At 40.3% G+C, this 19,395-nt stretch overlaps 1 protein-coding gene across 1 annotated transcript in view; it reads right to left on the minus strand.

Moving 5' to 3' along the window:
* Positions 1-8,193: 8,193 nt before the first annotated feature.
* LOC126413043 (CD82 antigen-like) overlaps positions 8,194-19,395 on the minus strand; it is a 126,849-nt gene continuing 115,647 nt past the window's right edge. Inside the window, exon 5 of the mRNA XM_050082939.1 lies at positions 8,194-9,134. Within this exon, the coding sequence (XP_049938896.1) occupies positions 8,973-9,134 (162 nt within the window). The 3' untranslated portion in view covers positions 8,194-8,972. The remainder of the gene's footprint in view (positions 9,135-19,395) is intronic.

Raw genomic sequence — 19,395 nt, forward strand, 5'->3', positions numbered from 1 at the left:
CTTTGTTTTGTACACATTTATTTAAAGTGTAGCACTGACTAATATTTTTATGAAGTGTTAGCACTTTAAGTGTTAAAAATGCAATAAATTACAACAAAAACAACAATGTTGCTCAAATTTTATCTACCACTTTATCATGAAGAGACTTCTAATGGATATTGTAATAGTATGTGGCTTTAATAATACTGAAATAAAAATCTAATTATCATTACTTATTGAAGCTTAGAACTCAGTGAGATAAATATATTATAGGAGAGTGCCATTTTTACACTATAATCACTGGAAAATGGGGTGGTGAATCAGCTGGAGAAGGAATTTGACATGACATGTTGAATGACCCGCTCTGAGATTGGATTTGCTGAGTAGTGAAACCATATAAAATGTAAACCAGGAAGGCTGGATGAGCATTTGAAGCCAGCTTCTTAATATGGTTTCTTTACCTTAATCACTTTTTCACACCCAACTAGCATCAACTCAAAATATGATGGACAAGTAACAAAATACATTAGCAAACAATCCATAGGCAATTACATCTACATTGTAACATTGACAGTTATACTTACCAGATTAATTCTGCTTATTCTTAGAAGAACAGAACTATCACTGATGGTTGTTAGCAATTGGTGCAAAACGGAGGTGAAGCTTTACTGAATGTACGGTGCAACTGGATTTAGTTCTTCAGTCAGAGCATAACTACGTTAATGTATCATCTGTTCTACTAAAATGGTTGCTCTGCCAAGACAGCCTTGTCTTTTATAATGTATAATATAAATATTTTCTTCAGGTTATAAACAGCATCAAATAGATCAAAATTGTGTTTGTGAGGGGAACATAAATCCAGAACCTTGTCTTTTAAGGGCAGTGTTCTTTCTGAGCTATCTAGACTAGACTGATGACCATCTTTCACAGCTTTAGTTTTATTAGTATCTGTCTCCTACGTTTGAAGATCTACAGACTATATCCAGCAAGGTATGCAAAAGAATTCATAATTTAGAAAGTGGGAGAGATGTACCAGTAAAATTGAAGCTGTGAAAGTAGGTCACAAGTCATGTCTAGATAGCTCAGTTAGTAAGAATATTGTCTATAAAGGCAAAGGTCTTGGTTTATCATGTCGACTGCCACAAAGCCCCCAGCAGACACAGCAGAGGTGCACGTCTGAAGCCATGTGCCTGCTGGCAGCCAGATGCTCCACTCTGTCCAGTACAATATATCTTTGGATGGAGTGCAGAGTTGCAAAATACAAAGTGCAAAACATTGAACAAAACCCTGTAGCTGATTTTCTGTACACCAATATCAACTCAATCCAGAGAAGCAAACTAATGCACAATACTCCAGCACTTTACTAAACTTAGTGATGCATGTGGCAGATGGCAAGAACAAGGTGTCAGACATGAACCTCTACTGTGTCCACTGATGGCCCCACAACAGTCGATGTGTTAAGTACTGGTTCTGCACAAAATTCTAATTGCTGAGATAGTTTCATGACAGTGCAAACTTTGCTGTGAAATAGTCATTACGTGCTGCTGTAGCTTTGCTATACTTTGAAACTGATTTCTCTTCAAACCCATTTAATGAGTTTTATTAAGTTTCAGCTGACTGTATTAGCACACTTAAGTTTGAATTAAAAAGAGAGAAGGGTTGGGGAGCGAGATGAGAGAGAGAGAGAGAGAGAGAGAGAGAGAGAGAGAGAGAGAAGTGTATTCACTCTAAGGCAAAAAAAGATACACCATGATGGAATTATCCAAATGGGACAGATATCAGTAGGTGTGATGTACATATATAGTCAAACAAATTATTAAAATTTCAGAAAAATTGGATGATTTACTCAAGAGAAAAAGCTTCACAATCTGAGCAAGTCAATTACATGTTGGTCCACCTCTGGCCCTTATGCAAGCAATTATTTGGTCTGGCATTGACTGATAGCTGTTAGATGTCCTCCTGAGGGATATTGTGCCAAATTCATATTCTGTCTACTTGGCATGTTAGATCTTTGATATCCCAAGCCGTTTTGGGGTGCCCTGCCCACAATGTTCTTAACGTTCTCAGTTGAGGAGAAATCCAGCAACCTTGCTGGCCAAGATGGGTTTTGGTAAGCTCAAAGACAGCTCTAGAAAATCTTGTTGTATGCGGGTGGGCATCATCTTACTGAAATGTAAGCCAGGATGGCTTGCCATGAAAGACAACAGAGCAGGGCATAGAATGTCATCAATGTACCACTGTGCTGTAAGGGTGACATGCATGACAACCAAAAGGGTCCTGCTGTGAAAAGAAATGGCACTCGAGACAACCAGCCCTGGTTGTTGGGCCTTACTGCGGGCAACAGTGAGGTTGGTATCCTACCACTGTCAGCAGCATCTCCAGGCATGTCTTCATTGGTCCCTGGGGCTTAGTTCAAAGTGGGACCCGTCACTGAAGAAAATTCTACTCAACTCAATGAGATTCCTTCATGGTGCATCATTTTTTTAAACCAAAGACTGTAAACTGTTTGCCTGCAACACAAAAAATTTAATAAAGAGGTTGTGCTCAAAATAAAAGTTTATTTGAACACCACAGTACATATGTGTGGTCTTATTGGAGAGGATATAACATCATCTTCCTACAACATTTTCTACTCAGACAGTATATAATGACCTAAAGTTCAGTGTAGTCCATGGTGCAATTTGGAATTTTTTATATCAACAAACCATTGCCAGAGGTAAAAGAAGTAAGAAGAGTCAGAAAAACCCTGGGACTAACTGACGTTTTAATCCCAGGCCTTTGGATTTATTGTTTAGACACTTTTTTGCACTTGGCAATACTGTGAGGTTCTCTGAGGAACACTCATCAGAAGTCATACTGCATACAAAGTAAAGACACATTGAATGTCAAGATTTTAACAGTAAATTTCCAAAACATCTGTAACAAGGTCCCCAAATGCTCCAGGAAAGCTGTCATGCTCAAATTATACTCAAAACTGAGATAAAAGATTTTTAAATATTTAAAGAGGCATGGAACTTTTATTGTAAAGGAGAAAGAGTATTTGTTGAATTAGCAAAAATATTAAAGAATGAATTTTCACTCCGCACCAAAGCATACACCGATTTGAAACTTCCTGGCAGATGAAGACTGTTTGCTCAACCAGAACTTGAACCTGGGACCTTTCCCTTTCACACTGATCTATCCAAGCATGAACCACAATGTGCCCTCACAGCTTTACTTCAACCAAAACAGAAAAAGTCTTATGTCTATCAAGGTCAAAAGTGAGACTGATTGCAAAGTTATATGAAATTGAATTTGAAGTTACAGCGAAATCCAGACCTTTAGCTGCTTACAGGGATTGGTAAATATCAATGGGGCCAGTTGAAAATGTGTGCCCCACTTGGGACTTGAATCCAGGATCTTCTGCTTACATGGCAGACACACTATCCGTCTGAGCCACCGAGGACGTAGATACCATCTACATGCAAACTTATCTGGACGCAAGTAACTTGCCTAGGTGATCACAAGTTAATCGTCAAATGTTTTCACTGGCCACCCAATTATGCTGTAATAGCAGTGGAATCATTCAAAGAAAGTCTGTTATCAGTAGTCTGGAAATATCTTTATCATGCAAAGTTAGTTGGAGGTAACTTAAATCTACCGAGTATACACTGGGACGCCCGTGGACTAAAAAAGAGTTCTGAACATGTTCTCCGTAAACCTCCTTCAGCAACTAGTTTGACAATCTACACACACAGTGGAAATGTTTTAGAACTTATAACTACAGATGAGTCTGACCTTATTGATAGTGTCAATACAGAGACAGGGATTAATGATCATGATATCATAGCAATGATGATTACTAAAATTAATAAATCCCATCAAGGAAGCTAGGAGAGGTTTTATCCTGGAAAGAGCTGATGAGAAGTTGTGGGCATCCTATTTCACAATGAATGCACATCATTTAGTTCCAGTATGATGAATGTACAAGAATTACATGCAAAGTTAAAATTGATCATAAATTTCTCTCTGAAGAAGTATGTACTGAGTAAGTGGATTAAGGGTGAAAAATGCCCACCACAGTTTAATATCAAAATTCAAGAAATACTGTGCAAACAAGAGATTGTTGCACTCTTTGTTAAAAAAATTACAGAAATGTAGCCAGTCAAAAGTTAGGAGAACTTAATGTGTGTACAAAAAGAATGATGCAAAAACTGTACAGAACCCAAGAAAATTCTGCTCCTACATAAAATTACTAAGTGAGTCAAAGGAATCTATGCAATCACCAGTCAACCAATCTAGTATATAACAGAGGACACCAAAAGGGAAGTTGAAGTTTTAAAGCTCACCTTTAAAAAAATTGTTTATGTTGGAAGGTCATACAGACCTATCACTGTTATACCATCATGCAGATTCTTCTATAGAGGACATAGAAATAGGCATTTCTAGGACTGAGAAACAATCAAAAGAGTTGAAATCATACAAGTCACAAGGTCCAGATGGAATTTTATTTTGATTTTACAGGGAGTATCTTAGGCATTGGCCCCTTACTTAGCTTGCACTTATCAAAAAATCTCTAACCCAGTCCAAAGTCCGAAGTGACTGGAAAAATGCGCAGGTGATTCTCATATATAAGGATAAAATAACAGATCCACAAAATTACAGACCAATACACTTAACATCAGATTGTCTTAGGCACATTCTAAGTTTAAGCATAATAAATTTCTTCAAGAGAAAAACTTCTGTCCACAATACAGCACGGATTTAGAAAGCATTGTTTGTACAAAACTCAGCTTCTCCTTTACTTGCACAAAATCCTGTAAATCATGGGTGAAGGGAAAGAGGTAGATTACATATCCCTATATTTCCAGAAAGCATTTAACACAGTGGCCCCCTGAAAAGTGTTAACAAAGGTCTGAACGCACAGAGTAGGTTCTGAGATATGTGAGTGACTCAAAGACTTTTTAAGTATGGAACCCAGTACATTGTTCTCAGTGATAACTGTTGATCACAGACAAGGGTATTGTTGGGAGGATCACTCTTGTTCTCTACATACATAAACAATTTGATGGATAGGGTAAGCAGCAATCTGTGACTGTCTGCGGTACACTGTATGTACAGAAAAGTGTCGTGTCATCATTGAGTGACTGTAGGAAGATACAGAATGACTTGAATCCCCACCAGGCCAGATTAAAGGTAGACAGCAAAGCAGTTCAGAGGCATGTTGTTAGATTTGTTACTGGTAGATTCAACCAACATGTGATTATTACAGAAATGCTCGATGTACTCAAATGGGAATTGCTGGAGGTAAGACGACATTCTTTTCATGAAACATTATTGAGAAAAATTAAAGAACTGATATTTGCAACTGATTACAGAACTATTCTAGTGCCACCAATGTACATCTCCGTAAGAACTGCAAAAACAAGAAAAGAGAGATTATAGCTCATATGGAAACATATAGACAGTTGTTTTTCCCTCTCTCCATTTGTGAGATGGATGTGAAAGGCAATGACTAGCAGTGGAACAAGATACCCTCTGCTGTTCATCCTGTGGTGGCTTGGAATGTACACTGATCAGCCAGAACACTATGACAACCTACCTAATAGCTGGTATGTCCATTTTTGGGACTTGCTCAATCAGGTTCAGATCTGGTGATTTCAGGGCCCAGCATGTCAATTGGAACTCACCACTGTGTTCCTCAGACCACTCCATCACACTCCTGGTGCATTATCTTGTTGAAAAATGCCACTGCCATTGGGAAAAATGATCGTTATGAAGGGATGTATGTGGTCTGCAGCCAGTGTATAATACTCATTGGGGATGGTAGTGCCTTGTTCGAGGTCCACTGGACCCATGGATGCCCAGTGAATGATTCCCAGAGCATAATGGAGCTATCAACAGCTTATCTCTGTCCTGCAGTACATGTGTCAAGGAACTGTTCCCCTGGAAGATGAAAGATTCGTGCCCTCCCATCGACATGGTGAAGAACGTATCAGGATTCATCAGATCAAGCAACACTCTGTCACTGTGCCAACATCCAGTACTGGCTGTCAAGTGCCCATTTCAGTCATAGTTGCCAATGTTGTGGTGTTAACATTGACACTTGCATGGGTCACAGGCTGCGGAGGCCCATCATTAGGAGTGTTCAGTGCTCTATGTGTTCACACATACTTGTACTCTGCCTAACATTAAAGTCTGATGTTAGTTCCGCCACAATTCGCCACCTGTCCTGTTTTACTAGTTTGCCAGCCTATGACATCTGACATCTTTAATGAGGGGTGGCCACCCAACCCTATGATATCTGGATGTGCTTTCACCTTGGTTTCACCACGTATTGAAGACACTCACCACAGTGCTCTTCGAACACCTGACAAGTCGTGCTATTTCTGAAATTCTGGTACCAAGTCTGCGGGCCGTCACAATCTGTCTCTGGTCAAACTTAAATAGATCACACACCTTCCCCATTCTACACATGGACAGCACACTCACTGGTGCTACATGCACTGTGTTTGTATCTGACTAGCAGTTATTCCTCACTAGGTGATGCTACTGTCACCTGAATGGGTAAAATAAATGTAAATGTCATGTGACTAGGGCCTCCCATCGCGTAGACTGTTTGCTGGGTGCAAGTCTTTTGATCTGATGCCACTTGGGTGACTTGGGCATCGATGTGGATGAAATGATGATGATTAGGACAGCACAACACCCAGTTCCTGAACGGAGACCTGAATGGGTATATGTTGATAATAGGTCTGTGGTCATAATGTTCTGGCTGATCAGTGTATGCAGATGCAGCTGTAGATGTACCCACTGAACCACATACTTTCAGGGCATGATATTAATATAGTCACCTCACAAAAGCAGGTACTGAACTCTAATGCTGAACATTAATTGCCAGGCTGATCTCATCTTTGTAATTTTTTTTATTTACGTTTTGGCATAGTTCAAAGGGAACAACCACATCTTAACCTAAAATCATTCCAGCAACTTGTAAATTACTGAGTAGGCAATGAGAAAAACTGCCACAATTAAAGTGTCGAGTGTGCTGACCAGTACAGGACCTGCAGGACAATCAAAAAAAAAAAAAAAAAAAAAAAAAAAAAAAAAAAAAAAAAAAAAAAAAAAAGTCAAATATCTGTTTATTGTATGTGGCAGTCAGAATTTATGTACATATGAAAATTAAAATTTTTTACACTGTCAAAAATACTATATTTTGGACTATACATTATATTGCACAGATTGTGAGAACTTCTGTCTCAATGTTTCTGATATTAATAGCAAACTTCAGGTAGTTCAGCCAAATAAGAATCAGAATAAATCAAGTAAATAACTCATGGTACAGAGACACAAATATGAAAACTATTTATGATGTGATTATTTTATCAGTTTCTTATATATTACATGGTCTTCCTTTTGATATGAAACATCTTTCTGCTTGTAAATAAAATGACAACAATAAAAACTGTTTTCAGTTTCAGTTCAAATGAAACTCAGATACATGTAAATCACTGTTAATGACATGTTACATGCATTTATGAATATTTTTTTAATAAAAGTATTCATGTGAAAATGCCTTACAAGTAAAGAAGAACAATCACGAAAATGCAAAAACATTGAACTGTCAATATGCTTACACAAAAAAAGAAAGAAAAAAATTGCAAGCTTTTTGAATGAATCCTCTCTTTCTTAGGCTAGACTACAAACACAAACACACACACACCTGTGCCCCTACATGTTGCTGGCTCGACATACAATGCTTTTCAGTGAGGGGTCTCCTTTATTCCCACAATATTTACATTCTACCAGATCTTTCCCACTATAATTATTCATGTTTAAAATTACATACTTTGAAAGATACTGAATATATACATTAGTGTGTGTTTCCAAGTTAATGGTATAGCATCTCAGAAATTAAAATTTGTCTCACTCCACTAAAAAATTATAAGAAACAGTCGCTATTTTACATAAACATTTCAATGTATAACTCAAACTATCATCTCATTAATGATTGACTACTACAATCCAGGTTCAGCAATACCATTCTGAAAATAATATTTTATGGACACTGTGTTAATTTTGAAAAAATATGTTATATCCATTAAATAGATAACTTTTGCCATAATTTCCATCTACTACATAAATAGATATTCGACATGAAACGCATTCTACATTAAAATTTATTTATTATAATAAAACAAAAGAAAATGTTACCAAAACCAAAACAATGGCTATGGATATTTGTATTTCACAGGATTGCAAAAACAATGGCTATGGATATTTGTATTTCACAGGATTGCAAATAATAAATTTGAAGACGTCAGATGAAAATAAAGCACCAAAATCTGCAGTAGTGGGTAATCAGATTTGTTTTTAATTAAAATATGCCACTACCTTAATATTTACATAACATTACATTGACTCTTACATCAGAGGAACATAAACCACAGAGATGACACAGGGCTAACAGCTACAGCAGTCTATATTAAATGGTGTTTTAATTAAATTATACCAGTATCTACAATATTTACATAACATTATATTGCTTTGAAAGTCTTCATTCATCATGTGCCCATGTTAAACACAAGAACCGCAACATTGGTGTGGCATTTATTTTAAAAACATATGTTGAACTAGTTATTCTACTTTCACTGTGTACCACAAGTAGCTTTTAACCTCTGTATATTATTTTAGCAGTATAAGGTAATTCTGAAAATGAGTTACCAAATCATACTGCCAGTTTCTGTTACATCAGTTACATTTAGCCTACTTTGTGGATTCAAGAATCTCAGACTAGCAGTATATGAGGAAATGTCACTCTCATAAATGCACCACCTTCTTCTGTCGGTACCTGCAACACTGGGAGGGTTCTGCTTTGCAGTTACACGAGCTATTATTTCAGCACTGGGAGCATAGCAGAACGTCCCACATCTTCCTCTACTCCAGTGACGATCCTCCCAAGGATATGCTGTTTCTGCATTTGTAAAGTCACATCCTGGGAGGTCTAGCCGCCTTCACGCAGGTCGATCCAGATGAGATGGATCGCGCGGCAGTTTCACACATACAAGCAGAGTGCTCAGGACCACAGACAACTCTACCAGTACTAGTGTCAAACTCCCAGCTAGAAACATAGCACTGTGCTGCTTTAGCCAAGCCTCTAGCCTCTTTGAACACCCCTGCAACAAACAATGCAACTTAGTATTGTTACTAAGGGACATTGAAAGGGTTACTGAAAGGATGAAATAATTTGAAAATTTATAGACAAATAACACAACAAAATACAGGGCATATAAAAAAAGAATCATCTAATTTGGCATGTCTATATTTCAAAAATTAATAAACATATACAATGAATTTTGTTTTTTGCAGAATGGAAAACTTTAAAAGCATTTTTTTTCATGTCTTTTCATAGGTGTTCAATATGTCCCCCTCGAGATGCATGGCATATGTCAATGAGATATTCAAATTGCTCCCACACTGCAATGAGCATGTCTTGAGTTACAGCTTCCACAGCTGCCATTATGTGATGTCTCAGTTCATTCATTGTTGTTGGTAATGGAGGCACATAAACAGGGTCTTTTATCAACCCCCCACAAGAAATAGTCACATACAGTCAGGTCCAGTGACCTTGGGTAATGTAAGACTGAATCATTTGGTCCAGTGCAACTGATCCATCATTCAGTAATCCTTTGATTTAAAAATCCCCACACTTCCAGATGCCAGTGTGGTGGTGCCCCACCCTGCTGGTAAATGAAGTCATCTATCTGCGGGAAAAGAAAGTTCTCAAACATTTTGAGATATGTGTTTCCTGTAATAGTGTTCTCGGCAAAGAAAACTGGACCACACATCTTTTCCTATGAAACTGCGCAAAACACATTAAATTTTGGAGAGTCCCTCTCATGGTGTACAACTTCATGTGGTTGTTCCATATCGCATATTCTCACACTATGATGGTTCACTGTTCCATTTAAATGGAATAATGCCTCATCATTAAATACTAAGCATGGAATAAAACTGTATCTTCCATCTTGCTAAGAACAAAATTACAGAACTCCACATGTGTTTGTTTGTCATCTTCACGAAGAGCTTGCAGTAGTTGGATTTTGTATGGTTTCATGTGTAAACGTCAATGCAACACACATCAGACAGGCATCGGAGGCATGTTGAACTGTTGAGCTGCATGGTGAATGGATTTCTGCGGACTCCTTGTGAAACTATGGCTGATGCGTTCTACATCTGTATCAGATGCTCGGGGACAGCCCGGCAATTTGCCTTTACATAGACAACCTGTTTCTCGGAATTGTTCATGCCATCATCTAATTTTTCCCGAGGGCATGCTGCTTTACTGTATGGTTAAATGATGATGGCGTCCTCTTGGGTAAAATATTCTGGAGGTAAAATAGTCCCCCATTCTGATCTCCGGACGGGGACTACTCAAGAGGACGTCGTTATCAGGAGAAAGAAAACTGGCGTTCTACAGATAGGAGCGTGGAATGTCAGATCCCTTAATCGGGAGGAAAGGGTAGAAAATTTAAAAAGGGAAATGGATAGGTTGAAGTTAGATATAGTGGGAATTAGTGAAGTTCGGTGGCAGGAGGAACAAGACTTTTGGTCAGGAGAATACAGGATCATAAATACAAAATCAAATAGGGGTAATGCAGGAGTAGCTTTAATAATGAATAGGAAAATAGGAGTGCAGGTAAGCTACTACAAACAGCATAGTGAACGCATTATTGTGGCCAAGATAGACATGAAGCCCATGCCTACTACAGTAGTACAAGTTTATATGCCAACTAGCTCTGCAGATGACAAAGAAATTGAAGAAATGTCTGATGAAGTCCAAGATTATTCAGATAGTGAAGGGAGACAAAAATTTAATAGTCATGGGTGACTGGAATTCAGTAGTAGGAAAAGGGAGAGAAGGAAACATAGTGGGTGAATATGGATTGGGGCTAAGAAATTAAAGAGGAAGCCGCCTGGTAGAATTTTGCACAGAGCACAACTTAATCATAGCTAACACTTGGTTCAAGAATCATGAAAGAAGGTTGTATACATGGAAGAACCCTGGAGATACTGACAGGTTTCAGATAGATTATATAATGGTAAGACAGAGATTTAGGAACCAGGTTTTAAATTGTAAGACATTTCCAGGGGCAGATGTGGACTCTGACCACAATCTATTAGTTATAAACTGTAGATTAAAAATGAAGAAACTGCAAAAAGGTGGGAATTTAAGGAGATGGGACCTGGATAAACTGACTAAACCAGAGGTTATACAGAGTTTCAGGGAGAGCATAACGGAACAATTGGCAGGAATGGGGGAAAGAAATACAGTAGAAGAAGATTGGGTAGCTTTGAGGGATGAAGTAGTGAAGGCAGCAGAGAATAAAGTAGGTAAAAAGACAAGGGGTAGTAGAACTCCTTGGGTAACAGAAGAAATATTGAATTTAATTGATGAAAGGAGAAAATATAAAAATGCAGTAAATGAAGCAGGCAAAAAGGAATACAAACGTCTCAAAAATGAGATTGACAGGAAGTGCAAAATGGCTAAGCAGGGATGGCTGGAGGACAAATGTAAGGTTGTAGAGGCTTATCTCACTAGGGGTAAGATAGATACTGCCTACAGGAAAATTAAAGAGACCTTTGGAGAAAAGAGAACCACATGTATGAATATCAAGAGCTCAGATGGAAACCCAGTTCTAAGCATAAAAGGGAAAGCAAAAAGGTGGAAGGAGTATATAGAGGGTCTATACAAGGGCGATGTACTTGAGGACAATATTATGGAAATGGAAGAGGATGTAGATGAAGATGAAATGGGAGATATGATAGTGCGTGAAGAGTTTGACAGAGCACTGAAAGACCTGAGTCGAAACAAGTCCCCGGGAGTAGACAACATTCCATTAGAACTACTGACGGCCTTGGGAGAGCCAGTCCTGACAAAACTCTACCATGTGGTGAGCAAGATGTATGAGACAGGTGAAATACCCTCAGACTTCAAGAAGAATATAATAATTCCAATCCCAAAGAGAGTAGGAGTTGACAGATGTGAAAATTACCAAACAATCAGTTCAATAAGCCACAGCTGCAAAATACTAACACGAATTCTTTACAGACGAATGGAAAAACTGGTAGAAGCTGAACTCGGGGAAGATCAGTTTGGATTCCGTAGAAATATTGGAACACGTGAGGCAATACTAACCCTACGACTTATCTTAGAAGCTAGATTAAGGAAAGGCAAACCTACGTTTCTAGCATTTGTAGACGTAGAGAAAGCGTTTGACAATGTTGGCTGGAATACACTCTTTCAAATTCTGAAGGTGGCAGGGGTAAAATACAGGGAGCGAAAGGCTATTTACAATTTGTACAGAAACCAGATGGCAGTTACAAGAGTCGAGGGACATGAAAGGGAAGCAGTGGTTGGGAAGGGAGTCAGACAGGGTTGTAGCCTATCCCCGATGTTATTCAATCTTTATATTGAGCAAGCAGTGAAGGAAACAAAAGAAAAATTTGGAGTAGGTGTTAAAATCCATGGAGAAGTAATAAAAACTTTGAGGTTCGCCGATGACATTGTAATTCTGTCAGAGACAGCAAAGGACTTGGAAGAGCAGTTGAATGGAATGGACAGTGTTTTGAAAGGAGGATATAAGATGAACATCAACAGAAGCAAAACAAGGATAATGGAATGTAGTCGAATTAAGTCGGGTGATGCTGATGGAATTAGATTAGGAAATGAGACACTTAAAGTAGTAAAGGAGTTTTGCTATTTGGGGAGTAAAATAACTGATGATGGTCGAAGTAGAGAGGATATAAAATGTAGACTGGCAATGGCAAGGAAAGCGTTTCTGAAGAAGAGAAATTTGTTAACATGGAATATAGATTTAAGTGTCAGGAAGTCATTTCTGAAAGTATTTGTAGGGAGTGTGGCCATGTATGGAAGTGAAACATGGACGATAAATAGTCTGGACAAGAAGAGAATAGAAGCTTTTGAAATGTGGTGCTACAGAAGAATGCTGAAGATTAGATGGGTAGATCACATAACTAATGAGGAGGTATTGAATAGGATTGGGGAGAAGAGAAGTTTGTGGCACAACTTGACTAGAAGAAGGGATCGGTTGGTAGGACATGTTCTGAGGCATCAAGGGATCACCAATTTAGTATTGGAAGGCAGTGTGGAAGGTAAAAATTGTAGAGGGAGACCAAGAGATGAATACACTAAGCAGATTCAAAAGGATGTAGGTTGCAGTAGGGACTGGGAGATGAAGAAAGTTGCACAGGATAGAGTAGCATGGAGAGCTGCATCAAACCAGTCTCAGGACTGAAGACCACAACAACAACAATCATCTAATGCTCCGTGCTGTAGTAGGAGTACAAAAGTCATGCTGAACAGTTATTACTGACCCGCACTGTGCAAAACATAGAACAAAAAACGCTTTCTGTTGTCCCAACACCATTGTTACTAGAACTGAACTGGGCGCACACTGCTGCTATCTAGTGCGAGCCATGTAAAACTAAAGAGTTTGCTCTTTCCAACAGTATGTTGTTCAAGCATATATCTCAAAGAACATAATAGTTACGATGTTTTAAACTGTAAGATTGTTTTTGATACACCCTGTATATTTCAAGAGAGAAAAGTATGATCCTACCTCATGAAAATGAGTTAACATGACAGTTATGTGAAAAATCCATGCACATTTTAAAAATTTTAGACATTCATACAGAAATTACTTTCTTCTCTTTTATAAACCAGCAACAATTATTTCTTTGTTATCTTACATTAGAAGCTTACTAAAATGCTTCAGGACTGCAGTGAATATTCAGCATGTTGAGGACATAGCTTCAGTTGATGCTAGGTGATAGGAGACTAATGACATTCATTTGCCACTTGTAAAATGACTAGCATTTGTAATCAGTATAGAAATACAAGCTTGAAAGATAACTGTCCTGAGTAACTGGGTGCAATATGTTAACCACATTTCCAGCTGCTTAAAGGAAGCCTCATTGAAGGCTTTTGCAATGCCAACTTACCACAGTCTTTCATTTGTTATTCAAATGCATGGTTTCTGTTCCTTCAAAAGAATAGACACATGCAGATCCTGCAGCTGTGAAACACTATATGTAAACCGAACGAAGATGACTGCTATCAGCTGCAGTGGGACACTAAGTGACAGGGACTGTGGAGAGGTGGTGCTCAGTGGGAGTGTGGATCAGCCATGAGGTGTACTGAGATGGTCCGTGCTGTTGCAATAATGCTGTGTCCTGGATGGTGCAGTGGTTACCACACCTGCCTAGTAAACAGGAGATCCTGGGTTTGAATACTGATCCAGTGCACATTTTCGCTCATCGCTGCTAATTCCACTTAATGTCCTGCTGCAGCTGATAGCAGTCATCCCCCTTCAATATATGTATAGTTTTTCATTTGTATCTCACACTTCATTAAATGATTCTAGTTTGCTTGGTTAACATTAGACTGAAACTTTTAGTAAATAAAGCTTGGGAAAACATTTGCCAATAGAGTTGTCTTGAGGGAGTCTTTACCCTGATGTAAAATTTTAAAGGAACCTACACATATTAGGCAAGAAACTATAGGCTGCAGGAATTTAAGAACATGTCAAGTACTGGCAACTTCTATGAATTATCTAAATTTTAATAGTGGAGACACTGTTAGTACTTTACAGAGTAATGTTTCTAGTAAAACAAAAGCCAGTAATATTAGTCAAAGTAGCTGTTTGTGTGTGTGTGTGTGGAGGGGGGCAGCTGCACATTACAGGCATTTTAAGCAGGAAAAATGTGAAACAAATATGTAGGAAGAGTGGTACTAGTAGGTGCATATACAAAATAATATGCATCGAAACTAGTAGACAATTCCATACTTTAATAGCAAAGTACACAATACACTGTGACACTCAAGACAGAGGCACAGAGCAAACTGAAATCAGAGTCCAGGACAAGTTCAAGTTCAAGTGGCTCCGAGCACTATGGGACTCAACTGCTGTGGTCATAAGTCCCCTAGAACTTAGAACTACTTAAACCTAACTAACCTAAGGACAGCACACAACACCCAGCCATCACGAGGCAGAGAAAATCCCTGACCCCGCCGGGAATCGAACCTGGGAACCCAGGCGTGAGAAGCGAGAACGCTACCGCACGACCACGAGATGCGGGCATATAGTCCAGGACATTACTACTGCCTGTTGCTAAGGGCAGCAGTATCAATGTTTACAGTCAGAGATGATAAACAGTCGTTATGTGACCACAAATCCAAGGAATGATATTCACTGTATGTTATTTAAGTGTAGCATGCAGGTTATACTAAAACTTCCTTTACTAATGTACTTCTTGAATTATTTTGGACAACAGAAGGTTTGTCGGATGGGGGCTCTATGGATTTCAAAAAGCCGAGTTTAAAAGTGCATTAATTGTTAAACATTTTTTTAGAATAACTTTTTATCAAATCATCTGCGAAAACACTGGTATTGGGCCACACAGAAGTTGAATGCCCATCAGAACAAATGGATCTCAATGGACGATAGATGGCAATGCTGCACTTGCCTAGTGAGCATACCACCACCTCGTCATGTGAATAGACTGGCTAATAGTGTCACTTGCAGCTGGAATAAATACTGCTGCACCTCGGCCCATTGGTCATTTGTGTACTTCAGCTGGTAAGGTTCATTAGTCTCCACTGTACTACTGTCCACTGGTCAGCGACTTCACTTTGGCATTGGTTCTCCTCTTTGGTCTCAATTGAGATTGTGGCTCTAACTGACCTGTCAGCAGCACTGTGCTGAAGGTTTCTTGCTCTTCATTCTTGCATAGGTTGCTATTGACTTGCTCTTGTGGTGCCGGGTCCACTGTTCAGTCAGCCCGGTTGCTCGACTTGGGTGTGAGTTTTGAGTCCCATCTGTAGGTTGTCTTCCTACCTTGCATCACCACAGTTTCTCTATGTTTTCTGATGTGTTCACCAGTATCCAGCCGCTTATGGACCCAGCAATTGGCAATGAGGAAAAAGGAAGTTGTTCTGTAGCAAGGAAGCTAAACTGGTTAGCCTGCTCAAGCAACAGTAGCTGCTGATGCAGCAGATACAGATGGACTTGTTACAAAAGTTGCTTCAGCTGTTGGTGGACAAACTTTGTGTGCAGGAGGTCACTGCACCCCGGGGACCAGCGCCCCCTGCACTCAACACCACATTCCGTCCTCTGTCGCTTCCTCCTTTCACTGACACTACAGAGGACTGGGGCACATATTTGCATCAACTGAAGCAGCATTTCATGGCATTTCAAGTCATGGATGATTCATTGCAGTAATTGTTCTTTCTGTCTTGGGAGTCACCGGACAAGTTTTATCTCCTCCAAGAATTGGTGCGTCTGTCTGACCTCGTTGCCCTCTTCTACCAGCAGATATGCACTCTGTTGGCTAATTATTATTCCCAGCGGTACCATGTGCTTGCCTCCAGACTAGAATTTCGTCAATACCATAAACAATTGGGACAGTCATATCACTCACAGGTCACAGATTTACAAGGACTCAGCCAAAAATGTGATTTTATTTGCCCCAATCAAGGCTGTAAGGCTTCCTATGCTGACGACCATTGATTTTTGATGTGATGATTCAATGCAGCTGACCCATAGGTTCACAAGGAGGCATTGAAACTGGATAACCTCTCATTGGAAGACATCTTATACATCACTCATTCATTTGAAATTGCACAGGTGGCTAACGAATATTTCATGGTAAGGCTGCAAGTGGCTGCGTTTCACAAGTTACCACATGCCCCACCTCAGCATCATAAACAAAGGATGACGTCAGGTTGAGCAATGTCATGGTTGTCCAATGTCTCTGTGACTTCTGAGCCTCCAGCTGCCGCTCAATGGCAGCTATGGGGGCCGCGCCCTTTGTGCTCGCAGTGGTTTTCCTCTCACTCCCGAGCAGACTGTCCAGATTGCTGGTGTTACTGTACACGCTGTGGCAAGGAGTGGCACTTCTGCTCAGTATGTTGCAGTCACATGACCTGGCCCCACCCAGCACCGTGACCACACCAGGACAAGGTACAGGTGCTGCAGACAGTGGTGCCCCAGGGCAACCTCTTCACACAAAAGTTGTTTTTCATGCTTCATATGTCTCGCCTGGACATCCGGTTTCATGTAGACATTGGGGCCACCATCACTTTGATCAATCAGGCGACTTATGTCTGATGGGGTTCACCTGACTTGTCTCCACCCTCGTGCAATTTGTTGGCCTATGGAGACAGTGTGATTCCTCTTTGTGGGCAGTTTTTGATTGCAGCAGTGTAAAAATATATTACCCAGCTTTTGACACTCTTTGCCATCGACCATCCATCAGCTAACAACATTTTTTGTATTAATGCCTTCATGGCATTTGGATTTTCTATCTCAGATTAAGTGAAGGTGTTTTCCAGGAAATGGAGTTTCCATCTCCTTTCAACAAGTTTGGGGTGTGCTTCATACTTTCAGGCACACATAACCCTTTGGCCGGGTGCCACGCCTCCTTTTTACCATGCCACACTAATTCTGGTGGCTGCTGTGAAGCAGGAATTCAATTGTCTCCAGGCTGTTGGGGTTGTCGAACCTGTCAAATCTAGTGCATGGGTCAAACACTCGGTCATCATCCGGATTACATGGTTTTACGGCAAGTTCAACTATTATGCTAAGTTCTCCGCCAGATAGACCACACTGTGCAACCCATAAATCAGTTGCATAAAATGGGGGTCCTGTAGAACAGGACCCCTGCTTGTGATCAGGCTTTTGTCATTCTGAAAACCATGCTGACATCCACATCCTGTCTCAAGCCCTATTCTCCCCGATCAACTATTTGTTGTGGCAGCCGATGTGTCTGCCTACAGTATTACCGCAGTCTTGGCACACAGGAATAGGGATATAGGGAGGTTCTGGGCAGCCAATAACATATGCATCCAAAACCCTGACCCCAACACAGCGCAACTATACACAAATTGAAAAGGAGGCCTTCGCAATAGTGTTTGCAATTGAGAAATTTCATGTCTATATTTTGGAACACAATTCTCTCTAATTACAGATCACAAGCTGTTGGTGGCATTATTTGGGCAGTATTCCAATCTTCCAGAATAAAAAGCGTAATGCCTCCCGCACTGGGTGCTGTTCCCCAGTGCCTACAATTATACTGTCTAGTACAAGCCGACAGCACAGCATTATAATGCCGATGCACAGTTCTGTCTATCGGCTGGCCGGGACCCAGATTTTGACAAGGAGGAGGTCCCCTTCTTCCACATCAATGCCAAATGTCAACACACGTTGGACAGTTTTCTCTTTACAGCCAAGAGTGTTGCTGCTGCAATGTGCCGGGCCCCCACCAGGCGACAGGTCCTTCACTATGTAATCCATGGCATGCCCCATTATCTCTCTCATCAATTGACAACAGTGTTCCATCCTTGGACACAGCTTTCTCACCGCCTCTCAGTTGTTGATGGTATCATCCTTTTGGATATTAATACGTATGCACTTCAAGTGGTTGTTCTGGTGGAACTGCATCTTCAGTGTTGAGTTTGCTCCACTGGAGTCATTGGGACATGTCCCGCATGAAGATGCTGGCACACCATGATGTGTACTGGCCTGGGAACAATGGCGATATTGGAAAATTGGTCTGTAGTTGTGCAGCATACGCCTAGTACTAGGCAGTGCCTCCTCAATCTTTTGCCCCCTGGCCTGATCCTCACCTCTCTTGGAACCATGTCTATCTCGATTTCACATGCCTATTCTTGGATTCTCTGTGGTTGCTCATTTTAGATGATTATTCAAAGTACCCCTAAGTCATAAGCATGGTATCCACCACAACCGGGGCACGCTTACTGTCTTAGGCCAAATTTAGGCCATTGAAGGTTGCCTAGCACATAGGTCTCTGACAATGGCCCACAATTCACAGTCTCTGCCTTTGAGGACTTCTTTGCCAACAATAGCATAAAACACATCTGTAGCCTCCATTCCAGCCTTCCTCCAAAGATGAAGCTGAATGTCTGGTCTGTACTTTTAAGCAGCTGATGAAGATGGCTAGTGAATCATCCTCTGCTATGGCGGCATTTACTTTGGTTTAGAGAACTTATCACACCATACTAATTAACAATCGCAGCCTGCGGAGTACCACCATGGTCACCAACATCGGCCGTTGCTTCATCTGCTGACACCATTGATGCTGGAACCTTGCTCATGTCTGTCTGGGTATTACACCCTGGGAACTGTTGTGTAGGCATGCTCCTGCAGGAGTACAGAGGCTTGGACATCAGCAATGGTAATGTCCATCCATGGGTGACAAGTTATGTTGGTCCAAAGACAGAAGGGGCTTGAGCACCATCACCACATCCAGCTTTGACCTCAGACACAAGCACCCCCTCCCCAGCCCCTCTTCCACTGCCTTCTGGCACGAATGTGCCACAATGGCCAGAACCCC

This window comes from Schistocerca serialis, chromosome 7, assembly GCF_023864345.2.
Source record: "Schistocerca serialis cubense isolate TAMUIC-IGC-003099 chromosome 7, iqSchSeri2.2, whole genome shotgun sequence".
NCBI classification, from domain to species: domain Eukaryota; kingdom Metazoa; phylum Arthropoda; class Insecta; order Orthoptera; family Acrididae; genus Schistocerca; species Schistocerca serialis.